General features: G+C 40.9%; 1 protein-coding gene across 7 annotated transcripts in view; it reads left to right on the plus strand.

The window, feature by feature from the left end:
* Window positions 1-19,837, plus strand: part of LOC135202221 (uncharacterized) — a 168,186-nt gene that overhangs the window by 121,908 nt on the left and 26,441 nt on the right. For all 7 annotated transcript variants that reach the window (XR_010311686.1, XR_010311685.1, XM_064231485.1 and 4 more), the window contains exons 5-6: window positions 625-760; window positions 8,507-8,690. Coding sequence is in view for 5 of the 7 variants with exons in the window: in XM_064231485.1 (XP_064087555.1) it covers window positions 625-760; window positions 8,507-8,690 (320 nt within the window). In the remaining 2 variants the exon portion in view is untranslated. The remainder of the gene's footprint in view (window positions 1-624; window positions 761-8,506; window positions 8,691-19,837) is intronic.

Genomic DNA, 19,837 nt, shown 5'->3' on the forward strand with positions numbered 1-19,837 from the left:
GGAGGAACATTTTGTATCTATGTTAGTGTGTCTGTGAATCACTCTGAAATTAAGGTTTTGTTTTCTTCATTGGTACAGATTTTTCAGAATTTGTTTCCCATGAAAATTTTTATTGGTTTTGTATTTTATGTTTGTCATTAGCACAGATTGTCAGAATATAAATTTTCCCATAAAAATTATTTGTTTTTTTCTGAATGTTCTCTTTTGTAATTACTAGTTATAGCTAGCCAACTTATTTGGCTTTTTAAGTTACCCTAAAAAGTCAACAAATCATACAGTACAGTGCTTAAAAATTTCTTACTAAGTATACCTACTGTAATGCATTTGGTCCTTGCATTGTACTATAATGATTGAACTAGGAGTTGATTTTTTGAGCGAGATCTTTAGCAACTTGAGGATTCATAAAGTTTTAAGTCATGGTTTAAGGTGCAAGTCATCCTCTTATATTTTTATGCATGAATGAATATGAATTGTTTTTCATCATGTGGTATCACTATATTGCTTGTTAATTACTATTTTCTTTCCTGGATTCATTCATACAATAGATGTTAGTATCTAAGGAGTTTTGTGAGTATAGTATTAGTATGACAGTTGTGTGTTAATCCTTTTTAACTTTTCCCATAGGGTGGTGGCGGTCTTGTTAATCAGTTAAGGCGCAGTTATAGCTCTGGTGAGCTCTCTGATGGCGACATGAATCGTAATGTGAAGGCCTTGCCACACATTCCTGATGATAATTATGATGATCACCCTCACTCCTCAGGTACAAGGCAACGCGCAAAAGCACAGTTATTAAGCCACTAGGCTATGTACAATACCTTAGACTTTTGACAGGTATCTTGCACACTGTGGTCATTTTATGTGATATTATGGAACAAAGTTTAGCAGGTTTTTCACTCTTATTTCCAAGACTAATATATTGATTTTTAAGTATTTTTGTTCTGCATTTATGTACTGTACTCAATTGTTTATGAAGGAAGTATGCCTTTATACATACATTTCTGATTTTATATCCAGCAACAGCTGTAATTTTTTATACTGTTATATGTTACATTTCCTTAAGTCAGTGAATGTATGACTATTGAAATAGTTTTGGAGGAATTTTTATTTGGTTGTTATGACTGTACGTACGTACATTTGTATTTGGCATTTAAGGTAGTGTGACTTGCTGGTAGCTTTTATGTCTTTATTTTTGTCTTTTGATCTGTTATGCCAGCTCCTCATGCATCAGCAGTGCATGTATGGTGTTTGCTTACTTGAATATTGAATATGTTTTACCTGCTCTCAGTGTAGATAGCTATACCTTAGAATTATTAGCATTTGACTGTTAGGAAAACAAAATTGGTTTCAGATCACAAATGAGCTTGACATACTTGTGTGTATATATGTTATACATATCTTTTCTAGAAAGAATATTTGGTCAATTGTAAGTATTAGTACAAGGTATATTGTACCCTTATGAAATATTTCTTTTGTCTTGCTGTAGGTTCATTTTGCATATACCAGTAATACAAAATGTTTTCTTGTATATATAGGTTTTAAACCTTAATATTACTAGTCAGACGTCATTTTGCATGGTAGGTATTAATATTATTGTTGTTTCACTACATTTTCTATCACCAACTTTATTTATGGGCAGAAATTTGTTATTTGGGCACTTCTTTCTGGTAAGTTTCTGACCGTTGCTCAAACTGACGTTGTCAGTGCAGCAGTGATATTTCTGTACTATATGTTTTGGCTATGTAAATGTGTCAAATAAAATAGTGCTCTTCCCTTGTAATGCGGTATTGTAATTATTACCTAATTTGGTTCATGGTCTACACAGTTCTGTCATTACAATCTGCTACAATTAATTGGGTTTTGGTATTTTTGGCTTTTGACATAGAAAAATTTGCAACATCTGTTCTGTTTTTGCTGGTTGTATTGTACTTAATGTAGCTGGGTTCTTCTTAGAGGTGTTACTGTATTGAATCGTTTTAAATATATTTTGCCTATGATTTGACCAGCAGTTTTTTCATTCAGTTCGTGAGAGCTACCTTATCTGTCTCTTACATAGGTAATTTATAAGAATTTGCCAGGAACTAGAGAAATCATTTACTGGAAACTAAATTTTCCTTGTGAAGGACACATTCCTAATAATCAGTAATTTAGTTCTTTGTATGGTGAGCTAACTGTCCTCTTCCTTTCTGAACATACACTAGTTGCCAGTAAATAAATTTCTCTCTCTCTCTCTCTCTCTCTCTCTCTCTCTCTCTCTCTCTCCTCTCTCTCTCTGTGTGTGTGTGTGTATATATATATATATATATATATCATATATATATATATATATATCATATATATATATATATATATATATATATAGATAATACACACATACATACAGGCAGTCCCTTGTTATCGGCGGGGGCTCCGTTCCCAAGGGGGTGCCGATAAGCAAAAACCACCATTAACCAGAACTCGCTGATTTACGGCAAGCAGTTATCGGCGCCATAAGCACCATTACCTCTGTTAGGTATATTATAGTGCCATAAGGCACCTTATGGTGCTGATAACCAGAACTCAGCCTGTTATGGCGCCAAAACTGGATGGCTGATAATCGAGTCCGCCAATAACAGGGGACTGCCTGTACTATATGTATATAGTGCAGGCAGTCCCTAGGTGAGAGCAGGGGTTCTGTTCCCGGCGGGTGCTGTAAGCCGAAATTATCCTTAACCCAAACCATCATAAATATAGTAGGAATAAATAGCACCTACAGTGCTGTTAAAGCGCCATAAATGCTGGTTGCAGTGTCGTAAAGAAGGTAACAACGCCGTAAATCCACTTACATTGCTGAAAAATTGTGGTTAACAGTGCCATGAGGCAAGTGCTGTAAGTCTGTAACGATGTAACCCGGGAACTGCCTGGATGTATAAGTTACATGTATGTGTATATATACATATGCCATATATGTAATTTGTTATTAGTTGCTTCATGTTCCTACACAAAAGAACCATAAACTTCTTGTACCCCCAAACACTTTAATACCACTCACCTGTAGTACAGGCAGTCCCCAGTTATCAGCGATCTGGTTTTATGAGTTATTCAGGCCAATAATAGTATTTGTGCCAATATATACATAACGGAGGCATCAATAAATGATTATCGGCGCTGATAAGTGCCAAAAATTGCCGATTTTCTATTATCAATGATTTTCACTTTCCATCAAGGCGTTGGAACAGAACCCTTGCCAATAACCGAGGACTACCTGTACACTCATTCCTTAAAAATTAAATCCCTCTGTTCCAGCACCTGTTCCACTACATGTACCTTTCACTTCCTACTGCCTTCCAAGCTGTAAAACATAACATTTTATCCAGCCTGTGGTCCTTCTTTCTCTTCACATGAGCAAACCATATCAGGATATTGATTATCTTCACTTCCACTAACTTTTTTGTATCACTTCTTACACAAACATTTTTTGTACCACTTAATTTTTTTTATTTCTCACATTTTTATTAACTTGGACCTTTATTCTTTCATTCACATTTAAGTCCACGTTTATAAAGGTAAGTTGCAGAACTGTGAACCTATTGGGTAGAGGAAATAGACCATAAAATCATGAGTCTCTTCATCTTGAGGCCAATGGCAATCATATATGTACCTTTCATTATTCATGTTATGGTTCACTGTGATTGCAGCTGTAATAGCAGTATACTACCTTGATGTTGCTGTACAATAAGCAAATGACTTGGGATACAAATGGAGTGTTCCAAGCAGTGCACTTTAGTAGAGTGCCACAGGCCCCGTTGGGTTGTTGTGGATATGCCACTGAATGCTGGTGAGCTGCCTCACGTGAGGCCAGTGGTAATTCCGTCTTTTTCTTTCCTTTATGATGCCAGCAAATAAAGATACTACATAATTATAAGCTTCCTCAGTATTTACTCTGAATCATATATATGAGGCTATATACGTAATTGTTTTTATTTTAGAATATTGTCAAATATAAGTTGAAATCTTGATGTTGCGACTGTTAGTAATATACATGATCAAGTTTTGATAAAAAGTGGATGGAAATCATCTTAACACTTAAGCCCTGGATAGGCCTGGTTGAATCTCAAAGGGAAGCAAATTTTTATGTCTGAAACTCCAGAATTCAGTACTCTTAATATTAGAGATATTTTTTAAAGACCTAGTTTGTAAGTGCAATATAATTTGGAATGGTTTGAGAAATATGAAAAATTGATTTAATTAATTAACAAGTGAAGTATTCAATGGTCGCTGAAAACAGTGAAATGAAAAAATTATATTCACAGAGTCAAATAGATTGATAAGAATAAAGAATCTCGTGTTACATAAAATTATTTTGGAAGGCTACTGAGTCACTTCTAAATTTTGAGAGCTTGCACAATGAATGCATATGAAGTAAAAATCTCAGCAAAGAAGTTGAAGAAGTTGGATGGTTAGGTGAGGAAAGACTGAAGAGAATGGATGCAAAGTATAAAGCAGAAAATACATCTGTGGGCACATGTATGTTACAAAGACCTTTACAATTTGTCCACGATGTGTTTTCCAAGGTACTCTGTAATTTATGGCTACCCTTAAGGATTTGTTTTAAGGCAAAAATGAAGGTTGGGCAAAGTTCTGTAGTTGGAGGGTTAAGTCGAAATATACCGGAGGGAAACGATAAAAAGTAGAAGCCGAAATGTAATGCATCTGGGGACTGAAAGAATGCAGCTGAATATGAGTTTAGCGAGAAGTAATTTATTAGATATAATAATTACATAATTTGTTTTACAAGAACAAACCCGTTGAGTCAGCCCAGTGTGATTTAATATTTGTAACTGGTGTACTTAACAAATTTAGCATGCAAAGATACCAGTCTTAATGAATGCTGTTTTTTTATGAAATATAACTGGTTTAGTTAACAAATCTAGCATGCAAAGATACCAGTCTTAATGAATGCTGTTTTTTTTATGAAATTAGCATAATTTTCTGTCACTGAAAAGGCTGTATAAACTGAGAACTACTATATACTTATCTGATATAAAACCTGTGCACATGATGTCAGGTTAAGTTATCACATCTATACTATTTCATAAAATTTTCTGTAATAATTCTTGAACATGAGCACATCATCATCCCAAAGTATTTGTGGTAAATTTTCCATGAAGCCAACAGAATTTGGATTTCAGTGTGGTCAATCATGTGGCTCTAAAACCTTTTTCTTTTAGTAGGTTTTATTCCCTGGGCTTGGACGTTAATCTATACAAACCGAAGTTTAAGAGAAAGGGAGAAAATATCTCAAGGTATTTTGAAAGTCATTACAGGATTTATTCCTCTAAATTAGCTTGATATGATGAAATACTGTAATAATGCTTTTCAACATGGTTTTAGAATCCAATCACATATGTATGAGGTATTAACTACTGTCCTACCTTGCTCATCTTGGGGGTGTTCAATGTTTATGTATTCAGGCTTCGCAGGAAACTTTATCATGAGCAGCAGTGAGTTAATATTTTTATTTTTCTACTTGCTCATTCTCATCACACCCAGTAAATAGTTGGTGTTGTCAGTGCACCTTACATGGTGGTCTGTAGGCATTAGTGCAAGTTGTTTGCAATATCCCTTTGGCCCCTGGCTGTGCTCACTCTTTAACCTTTTACTTCACCTCCATGCTTATGTTTGTTCATAAAAATTATTCTTTGGGAGGAAGATACTTACAAGTAATGTGGGTAAGTGTATCATGAAGAACAAAGTTCCTGTGGAAGAAACATTACTTTTGCCTTAGCAAGGCTGTGTGGGCTCTTGAGAGATTATTAACCATTGCAAATTCTCAAAGAAGAGGATGAATTTATTCCTTCTATTCCTTCCACAAGATGACATTCAGATAAAATTTCTGGCTTGTTAATGAATTTCATGAGTTGATGGTTCCCTGACTTTGCTGCCTTGTATTTTCATATCTGATAGAACACTCATGTTCCAGGAGGAACTTGAGCTAACTGAAAAGTATTTGTACAAAGCCAAGAATCAAGTGATTAGAAACTTTTCTTGTGATAAGACATTTCATTTATATATAGAAGTACAGTACTATACAAAAGACCTACTGAAAGCTATTACTTAAGACAGATGTAAAACCTCTGGAAATGCTGTCTCAAGAATTTATGCATTACCAAGATCATTAATCATTGGGTCAAGACATGAGCCCTCTTCATAATACCCTGTTGGTAAGTTAGCCCAAAGACGATACAACGTACTTCCATTGAGTTAGAACCATTGAAGTGACATGTCTTTGAGATCTCAGTATTTTTCCCAGCCTCTTGATACTACATCCTCTAAATAATATGATCTTCTTACTCTTCTGTGCTGTGAACCTAATATTTTCCTTCTTGTGACCATTTCCGGTTGTGAAGAGTAGTGCAGACCTTGTGTACCTATTGTAGGCCTCTGACGCTTTGGCTAATGAGACATTTTTATTCACCATTAAAGTACCTATCTTCATTTTTTCCATTCTGCAGGTACTTACTGCTCTTTCAACTCCACATTCTAGTGTGCTGCAAAGTAATGGGCCAGAATGAATTTTATTAAAGAGTAAGATCACTAGTTTAAGGAGTCTGTCTGGTACCTTCTGCCCACTGGCTATTTGTCTCAAGACTTTTAAATGCCTTTTCTAAATCCACAAATATGTGGTATTATCTTTGCCCTTGCATAGTATTAGTCATGCAGTTACTTCATTATAACATAAGGCCAAACTAACAATTACTGGTTTTAACCATCATAGCATACTCAGTTGGCCTTAATCCTTTATCATATCCTCACTACAGTGCATCCCCTTTTCTTTTGAATAACACTGCAGCAAGGATTTTATCCGTTCCTTTTGGTCATTGCTTGTTGCTCTTATTAAGTTACTTGCCATTCCTGTTGCATTTTAACCCCTACTGGTCATTCTATTATGCCTACATCCTCAAACCCATTTTTGCTCTCTTCTTTCCTCTATTTTTTCCCTTTCCTTTGTTGAGAATTGGATTCTTTCCGTCTTGTCAATCCTAATGTGAAAGAAATATTGAAGCGATTCATGTTTAAAAGGTTTGTACTTTGTGGTGATAAAAATATGTTTTTTATTACCATTTCATTTAGAACCATTTCGTTTCAATTTTATATGACCTAAATATGGAACAGTTATTTTACCGGGAGTTCTTTTCTCCCAGCCACTCTAGTTGGCTTCTTTTCAAGAGCCACTGTTGCTTACCAAGGCAGTTACGAAATTTTATGTGTTTTGAATAAGAGTATCCCTATAGTTCATGGTATTCACCAAAGAGGCGAGACAGGCTTCTTAACTCAGAGTAAAATAGGAGATTAGTTTTCATGGTAAATGAAAATCTTTATTTCATTAATTATAACCTCAGTGCAAGTAATTACTTTTGCAAATTCATGAACATTGTTTAAATAATGGATTTGGAAACATCTACTGTGTATTGATAAACACCTAAATTAGTATAATTAGCCAAAAATGTATTATTAAAAATAGCTGAATAGATCTTTAGGTAATAAACTAAGGAGACATTTTTTATTTCAAATATATTTGAATAATTTGGTATAACAGAAGTTTCATATTGTTTGAAGGATTTTATTATAGCTAAAAAATTAGATACTAAAAGTCAGCATCTAGTTTTGATGTTACTGAACATTCTCCATTTTCCGTGTGTTGGGGATTTTTTTTTCTTTCTTTTACCATAGGTTCAAATCCAGGTCAATGCATACTTATTAGGCAATTTATAACAGACCAAGCCTTATCCAAAGTTCCTCATACTCAAGTACAACACTGGTTTCTAAATGAAATGGTTGTACATCAGTAACTGAAATCCTTATTTATTTGCTACTCTCTAGATGACTTAGGTGAAAGCAATTCTTTACAATTTAGGAGGGTTCATATAGTTTTAAGTTGATAATACAGTATAAAACAATAAAGCAATTGATTTAATACTATTGGATAAATGCAGGAAGCAGAACTCTTCAAAGAATAACAGGTCTTGTAAAGAAAAAGTAGTGAAGTCTTGTGATTGAATAAGTCATTACAAAACAGGTAAGCAATGTTGTGTATCAAGCCATGTGTTTCAATGAGATTCCTGAGTTTGTTGTGTGTGGCTGCACTTGGTTGTTCGTGATGATATTGCTCCTTGAAATAGCTTAATGGAATTTGCTTTTTGCTGTGGTGGTTCATAACTACTTTGCATTGCAGGTGTTTTAAGTTTTGTTTGTGGTTGTTGTATTTTATGCATCTACATGGACCTGCACCATGCACAAATTTTATTTTTTTCTGTTCCAAATGAAAAACTAATTGTTGCATGCTGATTTGTTCCATTTTATCCCGTTATAAAACCATGGTGTGCAGATGACCATAGAGTAGTAATGCCTATACATAAATTTGAAGCTTATTTGATTTTTAATTTCTTAAATAAACTTTAATATTTTCAAGTATAAAGCAGATACTGTAATGTGCTTCTGATAAATAAACAAACAATGAATATTTCAGGACCATTTGAATCTGAAACACGTGTACGTGCAGAAAGTGATGCTGCTTATAGGTCTCGTGGATCGTCAGTGAATCGTGGCATACGTTCTAACAAGACTAGATCGGCAGATGTCACTGATTATTATCAAGATTCTGATGAAGCTGTTCAGCGAAGGCGCTCTCCTCGAACTCAGGACACTGCCAGGTGGGAAATGAGTTTCATGGATGTTAGATCCTTTTACTGCACTGGCACTGTAGTAGGTAGTCAAAGAATCTTGTTAGTATTCTCAGGTACATGGGATTATAGATCACTCTACGGATAAAGTAAATTACTAGTAGACTGAGTTATATAAACTACAGTTTCCATGTAGATTCTTACATAATACAAAACTATTTTCTTACTTTTTGTTTCAACTTCCCCTATTCTTTTATTTTAGGTGTGATGCAGGTTTGATAGCTAGATTAGTTCAGGGTATATATCTTGTAATTTGGTAATTTTCTCGGTTAAATCTTTGATACACACGTAAGCCAGAAAGCTCTTATCATACATAAGGCTGAAATAAAAATGTCTGTAAACATTAAAAAATGGTCATTGTCTAATTTGAGGTGCTAACAGATCAATCTGATGTGTTTTGAAGCAGCTAGTTTATCATTAATTAAGAGTTAAATAGCAAAGCATTAGAAAGAGCCTTAAAAATCTTAGGTCCAGTTCATACTGAAGGACTCGGAATCTACAGTGAAGTCTTTAAATCTGTCAAATTAGTCCATACAAGCTGGAAGTGATGAACTCCCATTGCTCTGGTACCTTGGCTCAAGCAAGTGAATCATTCATTTTGTTCATGCCACTTACCTGACAGATATATATATAGCTGTATTTTCTGAAGTCCGACAGAATTTCAAAACTCGCGGCACACGCAGTGGGCGGCCAGGTGGTAGTACCCATTCCCGCCGCTGGGAGGCGGATATGAGGAACCATTCCCATTTTCTATTCATATTTTTTTCTGTCGCCGGTCGGTAAACAACTGTTGACAGACCTCTGCTCAGGATTTTTTGGAATTTGACTCGCTTTTAAGTATCTGATTGGTTTTTTGGTATTGAATTGGATTGTTGAATTGGCATGCGCGATAGTGGACCGTTTTTTGATTTTGGATTGGCTTTTCTATAAAAGATATGTCTGGATCAAGTGCTGTGAGTTTCAGAGTGTGTGTGAGGACTGATTGTAAGGTGAGGCTACCGAAAGCATCGGTAGACCCCCACACAGTATGTATGAGTTGTAGGGGGCATAATTGTTTGGTTGATAATCGGTGCAATGAATGTGAGAGATTGACCGATGATGACTGTAGAGTATATGAGTCCTATCGCCTTAAATTGGAGCGCGATAGGATCAGGAGGTCTTCCTCCAGGAGTGGTTCTACCAAAGGTAAGGCTAACATCTCTCCTGCATTAACACCTGTAGAGTTTGCAACCCCTAAACTGTGATGCCTTCGGGCTCTGATTCTGTGTCGGGAGAAGCGAATGCTCTCTCTCTGATTTTGGAGTCTCTTCGCACTCTGGAGACCAAAGTGAAAGCCTTAGAAACTGGCTCGGTGCAAGTGTGTGATCGTGCCCCTAGTGTTGTGGAGGGGGCGTCAGATCGGCCCCATAATGCCTCTAGGCCTAGACCTCTATCAGACTCCCAAGACTCAGGGAGTAGGTATGTCGAAAGCCGCAAGAGGGTTACGGGGGCTTCCCACCGATCTGGCGTCCCTTCGGCAGGCCTTGTAGCAAAGTCCCAGGCTGCCAAGGAGCGCGCACGAGCGCGCGTCCTGAAAGAGTGCTTTTCGTCCTCCGAAGCGTCCTCCCCGCGCAAGGGGTGGAGCGCTCGGAGAGACTCTCGTCCTCTGAAAAGGACGTTTCGTGTTGAGGACGCTTCACGTCCTGTATCGCCTCTTTCGTCGGAGGATGCGTATGACGCTTTTCCGCCTCAGAAAAGGGGTAAGATCTCCTCCGATGAGGACGCTGGGTTGCGTGCACAGGCGCGTCTACCTGAGAAGCAGGTAGCTGTACCTGTGAGAAGGAAGGAGGCGTCCCCTCGCCCCTCGTCTTCTCGCAGGATCAGTCCTGCTTCCTCTGTTCGTTCTTCCCCAACGAAGAACATTCTTTTGTCCCTTCAGGACCAGCTATCGACGCTGATGGCTCAGAGGACTCGCCCAGCAGCAGTCGAGCCTAAGCAGAGGAAGGACCTTAGACTGCCCGTCAAGAGGACGAAGCAGTCTCCTTCTCCCTCTCCTACTTCGTCTCGTTCGCCGATCGCTTCTCCTTCGGCGATTCGCCGATCTCGTTCGTCCTCTAGAAGGACGTTGCGTCAGGACGCTTTTGAGGAGGACGCTCAGCACGACGTTCGACAGGACGCTCGTCAGGACGCTAGGCGGGACGCTTGGCAGGACGCTTGGCAGGACGTTCGGCAGGACGCTCGACAGGACGCTTGTCAGGACGCTCGGCAGGACGCTTGGCAGGACGCTAGGCAGGACGTTCGTCAGGACGCTCGCCAGGACGCTAGACAGGACGCTCGCACCGGCAGGACGCTTGGCAGGAAGTCGCCAGGGGGAGTTCAGGGCTCTTTTCAAGACGCTTTTGGGGATTCCGACCAAGAAGTCGTACCCCAAGACGCTAGTTTGCGCGCACAGGCACGTATTCCAGCGAAAAGGTCTTCCCTTTCGTTTGAGAAACGTAAGGACGCTTCTCTGGCAAGTGAGGCTGCCTCGGATGGCGCTAAGGACGCTCGTCCTCGTCAGGACGCTCTACCTTCTTCAAGTAGTAAGCGTCATAGAGAAGACAGCCGAAATAAGGCTTCCTCTAGCAAGGATAGGGGTCCTTTGATTAAGCCAAGACCCGACATTAGGACGCCCTCTCCGGACAGACGGTCTCCTCTTCCGTTTAGTGAAGAAGGAGAGCTGAGTAGTTCGGCTGACTCAGTTGAAGAGGAACCTTCTGCGGCCCCTTCAATCTCGGACTATAAAGTCCTCGTGCGGCTCTTGCGTTCTTCTTTCGAAGACAAGTTTCAGCCTGCGGCTCCCAAGTCTCCTCCTTCGCAGTTTTCTTCATCTAAAACTGAAAAACCCCGGAGTTTGTGGAGATGAAAACTTCTCTCTCCACTAAACGTGCCTTTAAGAAACTCCAAGATTGGATGGTACGAAGGAGAGATCAAGGCAAGACGACTTTCGCCTTGCCTCCAGCTAGACTCAGCGGAAAAGGGGGCATTTGGTATAGAACCAAAGATGAAGTAGGAGTTCGTATCCCTTCTTCAGCTCAAGGAGATTTCTCCAGCTTAGTGGATTCGCAGAGGAGGTCTCTTTTATCCTCTGCTAAAGTAACCTGGACCTCTACGGAGACTGACCATCATTTGAAGGGTCTGCTCAGGACGCTTGAAGTGTTCAACTTCCTTGACTGGTGTTTGGGAGTTCTGGATCTGCAAGCGAGAAGCCCAGAATCTCTCAGTCTGGGGGAGCTGTCCAGCGTGTTAGCATGTATGGACAAAGCCGTCAGGGATGGTTCGGAGGAGATCGTCTCTCATTTTGGAACGGCTTTATTGAAAAAGAGAGCTTTGCTGTGCAATTTCACAGCTCGTTCGGTAACTCCAGCTCAAAAAGCGGATTTGCTGTTTTCTCCTCTTTCGAACCATCTCTTCCCCCAGACTTTAGTAAAGGACCTGACTAACAGTTTGCAAGAGAAGGCAACTCAGGACCTTTTGGCCCAGTCTACAAGACGTTCGGCCGTACCTTCAACCTCTTCAGCTGCGGTTCGACCGCCGAAGAAAGTTAAGCCCTTTCGTGGGGCTCCCCCCTCGAGAGCAGCTCCTCGAGGGAGAGGGTTTTCACGAGGAAGAGCTTCCTTTAAGCCAAAGCCTTCCAAGTGAGAAGCATGTCCTTCAGACACCAGTCGGAGCCAGACTGAAGTTTTTTGCGGGAGCGTGGAGAGAGAGGGACACGGACTCTTGGTCCCTCAAGATCGTGGAGCAGGGGTACAAGATCCACTTTTTAGATCTTCCTCCTCTTTCTACGACTCCCAGAGACCTTTCTCCATCCTATCAGGGAGAGAAGAAGAAAGTATTATTCGATCTCCTTCAACAAATGATCGACAAAAGAGCGGTGGAACAAGTCGCGGACCTGGGGTCCCCAGGTTTTTACAACAGGATCTTCCTAGTACCGAAGCAGTCGTCAGGTTGGCGTCCAGTTCTAGATGTAAGCAGGCTCAATCTTTTCGTGGAAAAGACCAAATTCACGATGGAGACGCCTCATTCTGTTCTGGGAGCCTTGAGACCGGGCGACTGGATGGTGTCCTTAGACTTGCAGGACGCGTACTTTCACATCCCGATCCACCCTCTTTCAAGAAAGTATCTAAGGTTTGTCTTAGACAAAAAAGTGTGGCAGTTCAGAGCTATGTGTTTCGGCCTGACCACGGCTCCAATGGTGTTCACTGTAGTCATGAAGAACGTGGCGAGGTGGCTACACTCTTCGGGGATAAGAGTTTCCCTGTATCTCGACGACTGGCTGATCAGAGCGTCGTCGAGAGAGAAGTGTCTGAAGGACTTGCAGTTCACTTTAGCCCTAGCAAAGTCCCTGGGACTTCTGGTCAACCTCGAAAAGTCGCATCTGACCCCAACACAGTCCATCGTGTATCTGGGGATTCAGATGGATTCAGTGGCTTTTCGAGCGTTTCCGTCCCAGGAACGTCAGCGGCTAGGCTTAAAAAAGATCTCAGCCTTTCTAAGGAAAGAGACTTGCTCGGCGAGGGAATGGATGAGTCTGCTGGGAACCATTTCCTCGCTAGAAAGGTTTGTTTCCTTGGGAAGACTGCACCTCAGGCCTCTCCAATTTTTCCTTGCGGACGAGTGGAAGGCCAAGGACGATCTCAATTCCATATTGAGAATATCGCTTCCGATAAAGAAACCATCTAAGATGGTGGTTGGACCCTCAGAAGCTTCAGGAGGGCGTGTCCCTAAGTCTTCTGAGCCCGACCTAGTGTTGTTCTCCGACGCTTCCATCACGGGCTGGGGAGCAACACTAGGAGGGAAGGAAGTGTCAGGCTCCTGGAGAGGGGAACAGGTAGCCTGGCATATATGTCAAAGAACTGGCAGCAGTATTTCTGTCCCTGCAGTTCTTCGAAAGGAGTTTAGAGAACAAGATTGTTCAGGTAAACTCGGACAATACCACAGCACTCGCTTATTTAAAAAATCAGGGAGGAACACACTCCAGAACGTTGTTTTCCCTAGCGAGAGAGATTCTGCTGTGGGCAAAGCTAAGAAATGTGACTATCCTGACGAGATTCATTGCAGGAGTGCAAAACGTCAGGGCAGATCTTCTCAGTCGTCGGGAACAAGTCCTACCGACGGAATGGACCTTGAACGAAGACGTTTGTCGAGACCTTTGGACGTTGTGGGGACGTCCACTGGTCGACTTATTCGCGACGTCAAGGACCAAGAGACTTCCTCTTTATTGCTCCCCGGTCCTGGATCCAGAAGCAATCGCGGTAGACGCGTTGCTTTGGAATTGGACGGGTCTAGACCTGTACGCCTTCCCACCATTCAAGATTTTGGGGGAAGTCATGAGGAAGTTTGCGGCCTCAGAAGGGACGAGGTTGACCCTGATCGCTCCGATGTGGCCAGCGAGAGAATGGTTCACAGAGGTCATGTCTTTCCTTGTAGACTTTCCAAGGACATTGCCCTGGAGGAAAGATCTACTCAAACAGCCCCACTTCGAAAGGTTTCACCAAAACCTCTCCGCTCTGGGTCTGACTGCGTTCAGACTATCGAAAAGTTGGCCAGAGCGAGAGGTTTTTCGAAAGCAGCTGCGAGAGCAATCTCACATGCAAGACGTGCTTCCACAAGAGCTGTTTACCAATCGAAGTGGGCTTCCTTCAGGGCATGGTGTAAAAAGGAGGGAGTTTCCTCTTCCTCGACCTCTGTGAACCAGATAGCTGATTTTCTGCTCTTTCTCAGGAATGTGCAGAAATTAGCTGTCCCTACCATCAAGGGATATAAAAGCATGTTGTCAGCGGTTTTTAGGCACAGAGGCCTTGACCTGTCTGACAACAAGGACATTCATGACCTTTTAAAGTCTTTCGAGACTTCGAAGGTTCCTCAAATGAGACCTCCGTCATGGAACCTTGACGTGGTTCTTAAATTCCTTATGTCAAGCCCTTTCGAACCGCTTCAGGCAGCGTCTCTTCGAAACTTGACAAGGAAGGCTCTTTTCATAACTTCTCTTGCGACGGCTAAGAGAGTTAGTGAAATTCAAGCGTTTAGTAAGTTAATGGGATTCAAAGGAGACAATGCTGTCTGCTCGTTGAACCCAACTTTCTTGGCGAAGAATGAAAATCCTTCGAACCCTTGGCCAGAAGACTTTCGAGATCAAGGGTATGTCAAGTCTGGTGGGCCAAGAACCAGAGAGAGTCCTGTGCCCGGTCAGGGCTCTCAAGTTCTATGTACATAGAACAAAAGAGGTAAGAGGTCCCTCAGGTAATCTCTGGTGCTCTGTGAAGAGACCAGAGTTACCTTTATCGAAGAATGCTGTTGCTTTCTTTCTAAGGGACGTCATTAAGGAGGCTCATTCATCTTTCCAGAAGACTGATTTGAGCCTCTTACGAGTGAAAGCGCACGAAGTTCGAGCTGTCGCTACCTCCTTGCCTTCCAAAAGAACATGTCAATCAAGGACATTCTTGATTGCACCTTTTGGAGGAGTAACTCCGTCTTCGCCTCACATTACCTAAGGGATGTGAGAACGATTTATGACGATTGTAATGCACTGGGGCCATACGTTTCTGCGGACACAGTCTTGGGGTCCGGAAGTAGCTCTTTCCCTATCCCTTAGTTAGGATTAGGTTAGTTTTGTTGTTGTGTTTTTAGGTTGTGGTGAGTCTTATGTGAAGATCTCCCATCCTTTAGTTAGTTTTAAGGGTTTTTGTGAATAGTTGGTCAGGTGGTGGTCAGTTGCTTCGTTGCCCTCATATGTATGGCCTCGATGGTCTGGCATGTTGAGGTCTCGTACCCGGTTGACAGATCATCCAGAGCGCACCAGCACTACAGGTCTCCACCTGGCTGGCAACTCTGATTTAAGCAAAAGCAGCCTTAAGTGACAGTAATCACATAGTCTACTTTGCAAACAGGTGAGGAACCAAGATGTATATCAAATACTTAATTTAAGTTTCCTAAAAAAAAAAAAAAAAAAAAAAAAAAAATCCTATTCTGTCTCTTCCCACCATCCGAAGGTGGGATTCAGCTATATATATATCTGTCAGGTAAGTGGCATGAACAAAATGTTATTGTTATTATACAATTAAGTTTGTTCATACTTACCTGGCAGATATATATAATTAAAGTGCCCGCCCTCCTACCCTCAGGAGACAGAGGCATTAATAAAATATGAATAGAAAATGGGAATGGTTCCTGATATCCGCCTCCCAGCGGCGGGAATGGGTACTACCACCTGGCCGCCCACTGCGTGTGCCGCGAGTTTTGAAATTCTGTCGGACTTCAGAAAATACAGCTATATATATATCTGCCAGGTAAGTATGAACAAACTTAATTGTATAATAACAATAACATTTTTAAAGCTATTAGTCAAGGAGACATCATTATAATCATTCACTTCTAATCCAAGATACATCAATCAGATTTTTTAAATTCTATAAATCTAAACTAATGCTGCTGAAGTTTCTCCCAAGGAATAAGGAATATATTACGTACTGTATTTGTCATCACTGTCACGTATGAGTTAGACATCCAGTGAGTTACTTCTCACAAGACTCGTATGTCTTGTGCCCTGTTGTAAATCTGTACTCATCTTGTGCAGGTTCTCAGTCATGTCTTATGGTCCTCTGGACCTACCTATTAATTAGTCTCCTTCTACTTCCATATCTAACTGACTGCTCATCTCCCATTCATTATGCGTGGTTTTCTTTCTCTCTCATACATCTTTCAGTTCAGTGCCTATGGAAGAAGTATTTTTAAATTTTCAAATCAAAGATATCATTTTACTACTATTGATGATGAATCCTATGTGGCTCAGAACTTTCCTTGACCACTGGTTAGGAAGCATTGCCACCAGCATACACAGAAAAACACACAGTATGAGCCTTAGGATTGTTTTGGGGCGCACAAACAAATGCAGCCATAGATTGCATGGTGGGTACACTTAGCTCAATGTGCTGAAGATAAAATTGCACTCATTATGAGCAAGAAGAGCCATATAAAAGCATAAATCAGTGTGTAAATTTCCTTCCACTTACATTAAAGTCAAATAATGATTACTCCTTGCTCTTCCCCAAACCCCTCCAATTCAGTAAGCCAATCAGCATACAGAATTTAATATGGGTAATATTGAGCAAGCTTGCTCCTTCTTCAAAATGTTTTATGTTTCTTTTGCACTTAGATTTTAGTCATTACCATACTGTGGTTTTAGTCAAACTGACAAATTTTGTGCAGTTATATGCAGTACTCCTTTGCAATGAAAAGAGTGCAGTCCAAGGCTTAGGGCAGATATTAAAAGCCAGTTAAGAGAGAGATTACTGTATAGATATATGTAATAGCAATGAACACCAACATCCTGGTTTCTTTGACCTGAACTATGGTCTTGCTATTATGATATTTCACACCACACAATAAATGATCACATCTGTGCTTCCTGTGAAATGAATCAATTTTAGAAAAGAAGCCTCATGTTTCACTTAAAAAATGCTTTAGGGTCCCCCATACACTGAACGATTGTCTGTATTGTTCGCAAAAACATCGTGTGTGGGCTTGTCTGAATGCAAAAGTGGGCGGAGTTTCATGGTCTGAACGACCTCAGCGGGAATCTGTCACAACCAGATTGCTGGCTTGCGACTTTTCTGCCATACGAAGGTCGTTAGATGCATGTGTTTGTCTGCTGTTATAACGCTATCGCGCATGTCTCTTCTAGAGATGATACAATGTCTTCCCAAGACATTCCTTGTTCAGACTGAAATTGGTGCGGAGATCGTTCATTCTGTCTGAATAGTGTGTGTCCATTATGACAATCATTCAAGTGTATGGGGCCCTTTAGACATTCATAAGAAATATCAAAAGGTTTTTTTAGTGTGCTGCTAAGATGGTTATTGAATCAATTAAGAAAACTTATCCTCATGAAATATATCATCTGTAAAGTCACACTAGCAGCCAAAGTGAAGAAAGGCACTTCTTGTTCATTACATCCCACTAATCATAAATTGCTTGAGTCCTTGTGGAAGTAATCCTTTTTGCGCCTTGATCCTCAAAAGAACTCCCTTGCTGCATCATGCAAGCATCCTACCTCTGCCTGCATATGCTCTTTCCCTTGTCTGTGTACTTAGAGCTGCTGTACAGTCTTGCGCTCATGCTAACTTTTTTCACTTTTGCTTTTATATCATTATCCTTGGTCTGTTATTCCTGTATTGGTTATGGTGTACCTGATCTTTGTTCTTTGGGCAGAGCTTCATTCCTGACATTCATTCTTTATTAATATTTACTTAGTGTTCGATTATTAAAAAAATACAGTGAAGGGTCTGTATACAGTTTTTAGCTAACATTACCGGAAGAAAGTTTTCATATTAAATTTATCTTTTGTTGGGCTGTGAATAGCAAATTTTGCTCAAATTAATAGTATAATGCACACTGATTAGAGTTTGGCAAGGCTGTTGTTGTTTTTACATAGTTTTGACATACATCTCAGTGCACGTCAAGGTCTCCCAGGTAAGGTGTGCAGGTTTCTTATACCCTCCTTGGAGAAAGACCTATACTTATTTTACTTCTCTTGTCAGAAGTATCAGTGTTTCCTGCAAAAGACATTCAGCCTGTATGGATTGAAATGCATACCAGTTTTTTAAATTTGCACAGAAGAGAAAGAGGGTACTGTATTTAAGCACCATGCCCCTAGAATTCCTGCCAACATCTCTAGATACTTTTCAGCTGGTGACAGGCCACTGAAGTCCCTCTCTGCCTCTCCCTCTCCCCTGATAAAGGAGATGGTATTTCAGACAGCTCAGCTACAGACAATGCTCTGTTGCTGTGACTGGTGAATGAGAAGGCTTGCAATGTAACAGATACAGAAGTGACTGCTTCGTTCTTGCCTTGAATTCAGTTATCCATGCTTGCCTTGCTTCCTATACAGAAGATGAACCAACATTCTTGCTCCCTGTTTTGGCATCCAGACACCCCTGTGCCAGGGTGATTCAGCCTTTAGGCTTCCACATTGCTGCTTCCTCCCTTCACTCATGTCTCACAGAGCTCCTACACCCCCCAGTACTCCTGTCATGGGTTCACACCACAACACTGCTGCACCCAGGGTGCTGCTGTTCCCCCTGTCCCCCCTCCCAGTTAGTAGATGTAGCATTTATGAAAAGGATTGAGCAACATTGTTTCGTCAGCTCAAGTTCAAATTTGATCTACCCTATACCAGACACTGCTCTGGTGACTACAGAATTGCTGGCCTTTGTAACTTTCACTAGTCATGGGACCCTTTTCCAAAGGAATATGACTCTTTGACAATGCCAGTGGATTAACCTTCAGCAGATAAACCTATTGCTGATTATCAGGACCTATCCACCTTCCCAGCCTTCATCCTCTGGGACAGTTGACTGCTCATAGTTCTGAAGACTTCAGGAGGTTGTAGGGCAGGGATAGACCTGGCACAGCTCAACAAATCCCTAAGTCTCATTATGGGCACGGTTGACTCACTTAGGAGATCCATCAGAAAAGATGACTTATTGGCAGCTTTAGACCTCACAGTTGCCTCTCCCAATCCAACCAGCCTCCAGGGTAAATCTTCACTTCAAATGGTCAGGAAAAGTGTGATATTTCATGTTCCTATGCATCAGATTGGTAACAATGCCATTGGTCTTGACCCCTTTAGCAGCCTGGATTCACAGGATAGGTTTAATGGACTTGTCCTCTCCCATGCAAGGAGGTGAGGCCATTGGAGGACAGGATGTACTGTCTGAAGTCCTCGCACTGACCACTCTTGAAGGACTTAACTCCAACAGCAAAGAAGTGGCAGATGTGGTAGCCTTGAATGAGCTGATTTCCTTCAGCAGATTCAGGATTTGATCTTTCGAGACCCAACCTGTTGGATCGCCAAAAGTGTCATTCATACTGGATAACATCATAGTCCCATTGATAGTGGATGTGACAGCATACCTCCAGCTGTGGAGAGAAATGAAGAAATGGGCAGGTATCCATAGTTCTGGGCGACCCAGAAGTCCTTGTGTTCATGAACATCTCACGTGAACAGTTGGGAAGCCACAGCTCAGACTTTTAGGTAAGCAAAGGAACAGTTACATAAAAGTATTTATGACATAATTTGGAAGGGCAAAACACCGGTG

This window comes from Macrobrachium nipponense, chromosome 30 (genome assembly GCF_015104395.2).
Source record: "Macrobrachium nipponense isolate FS-2020 chromosome 30, ASM1510439v2, whole genome shotgun sequence".
Lineage (NCBI taxonomy): Eukaryota > Metazoa > Arthropoda > Malacostraca > Decapoda > Palaemonidae > Macrobrachium > Macrobrachium nipponense.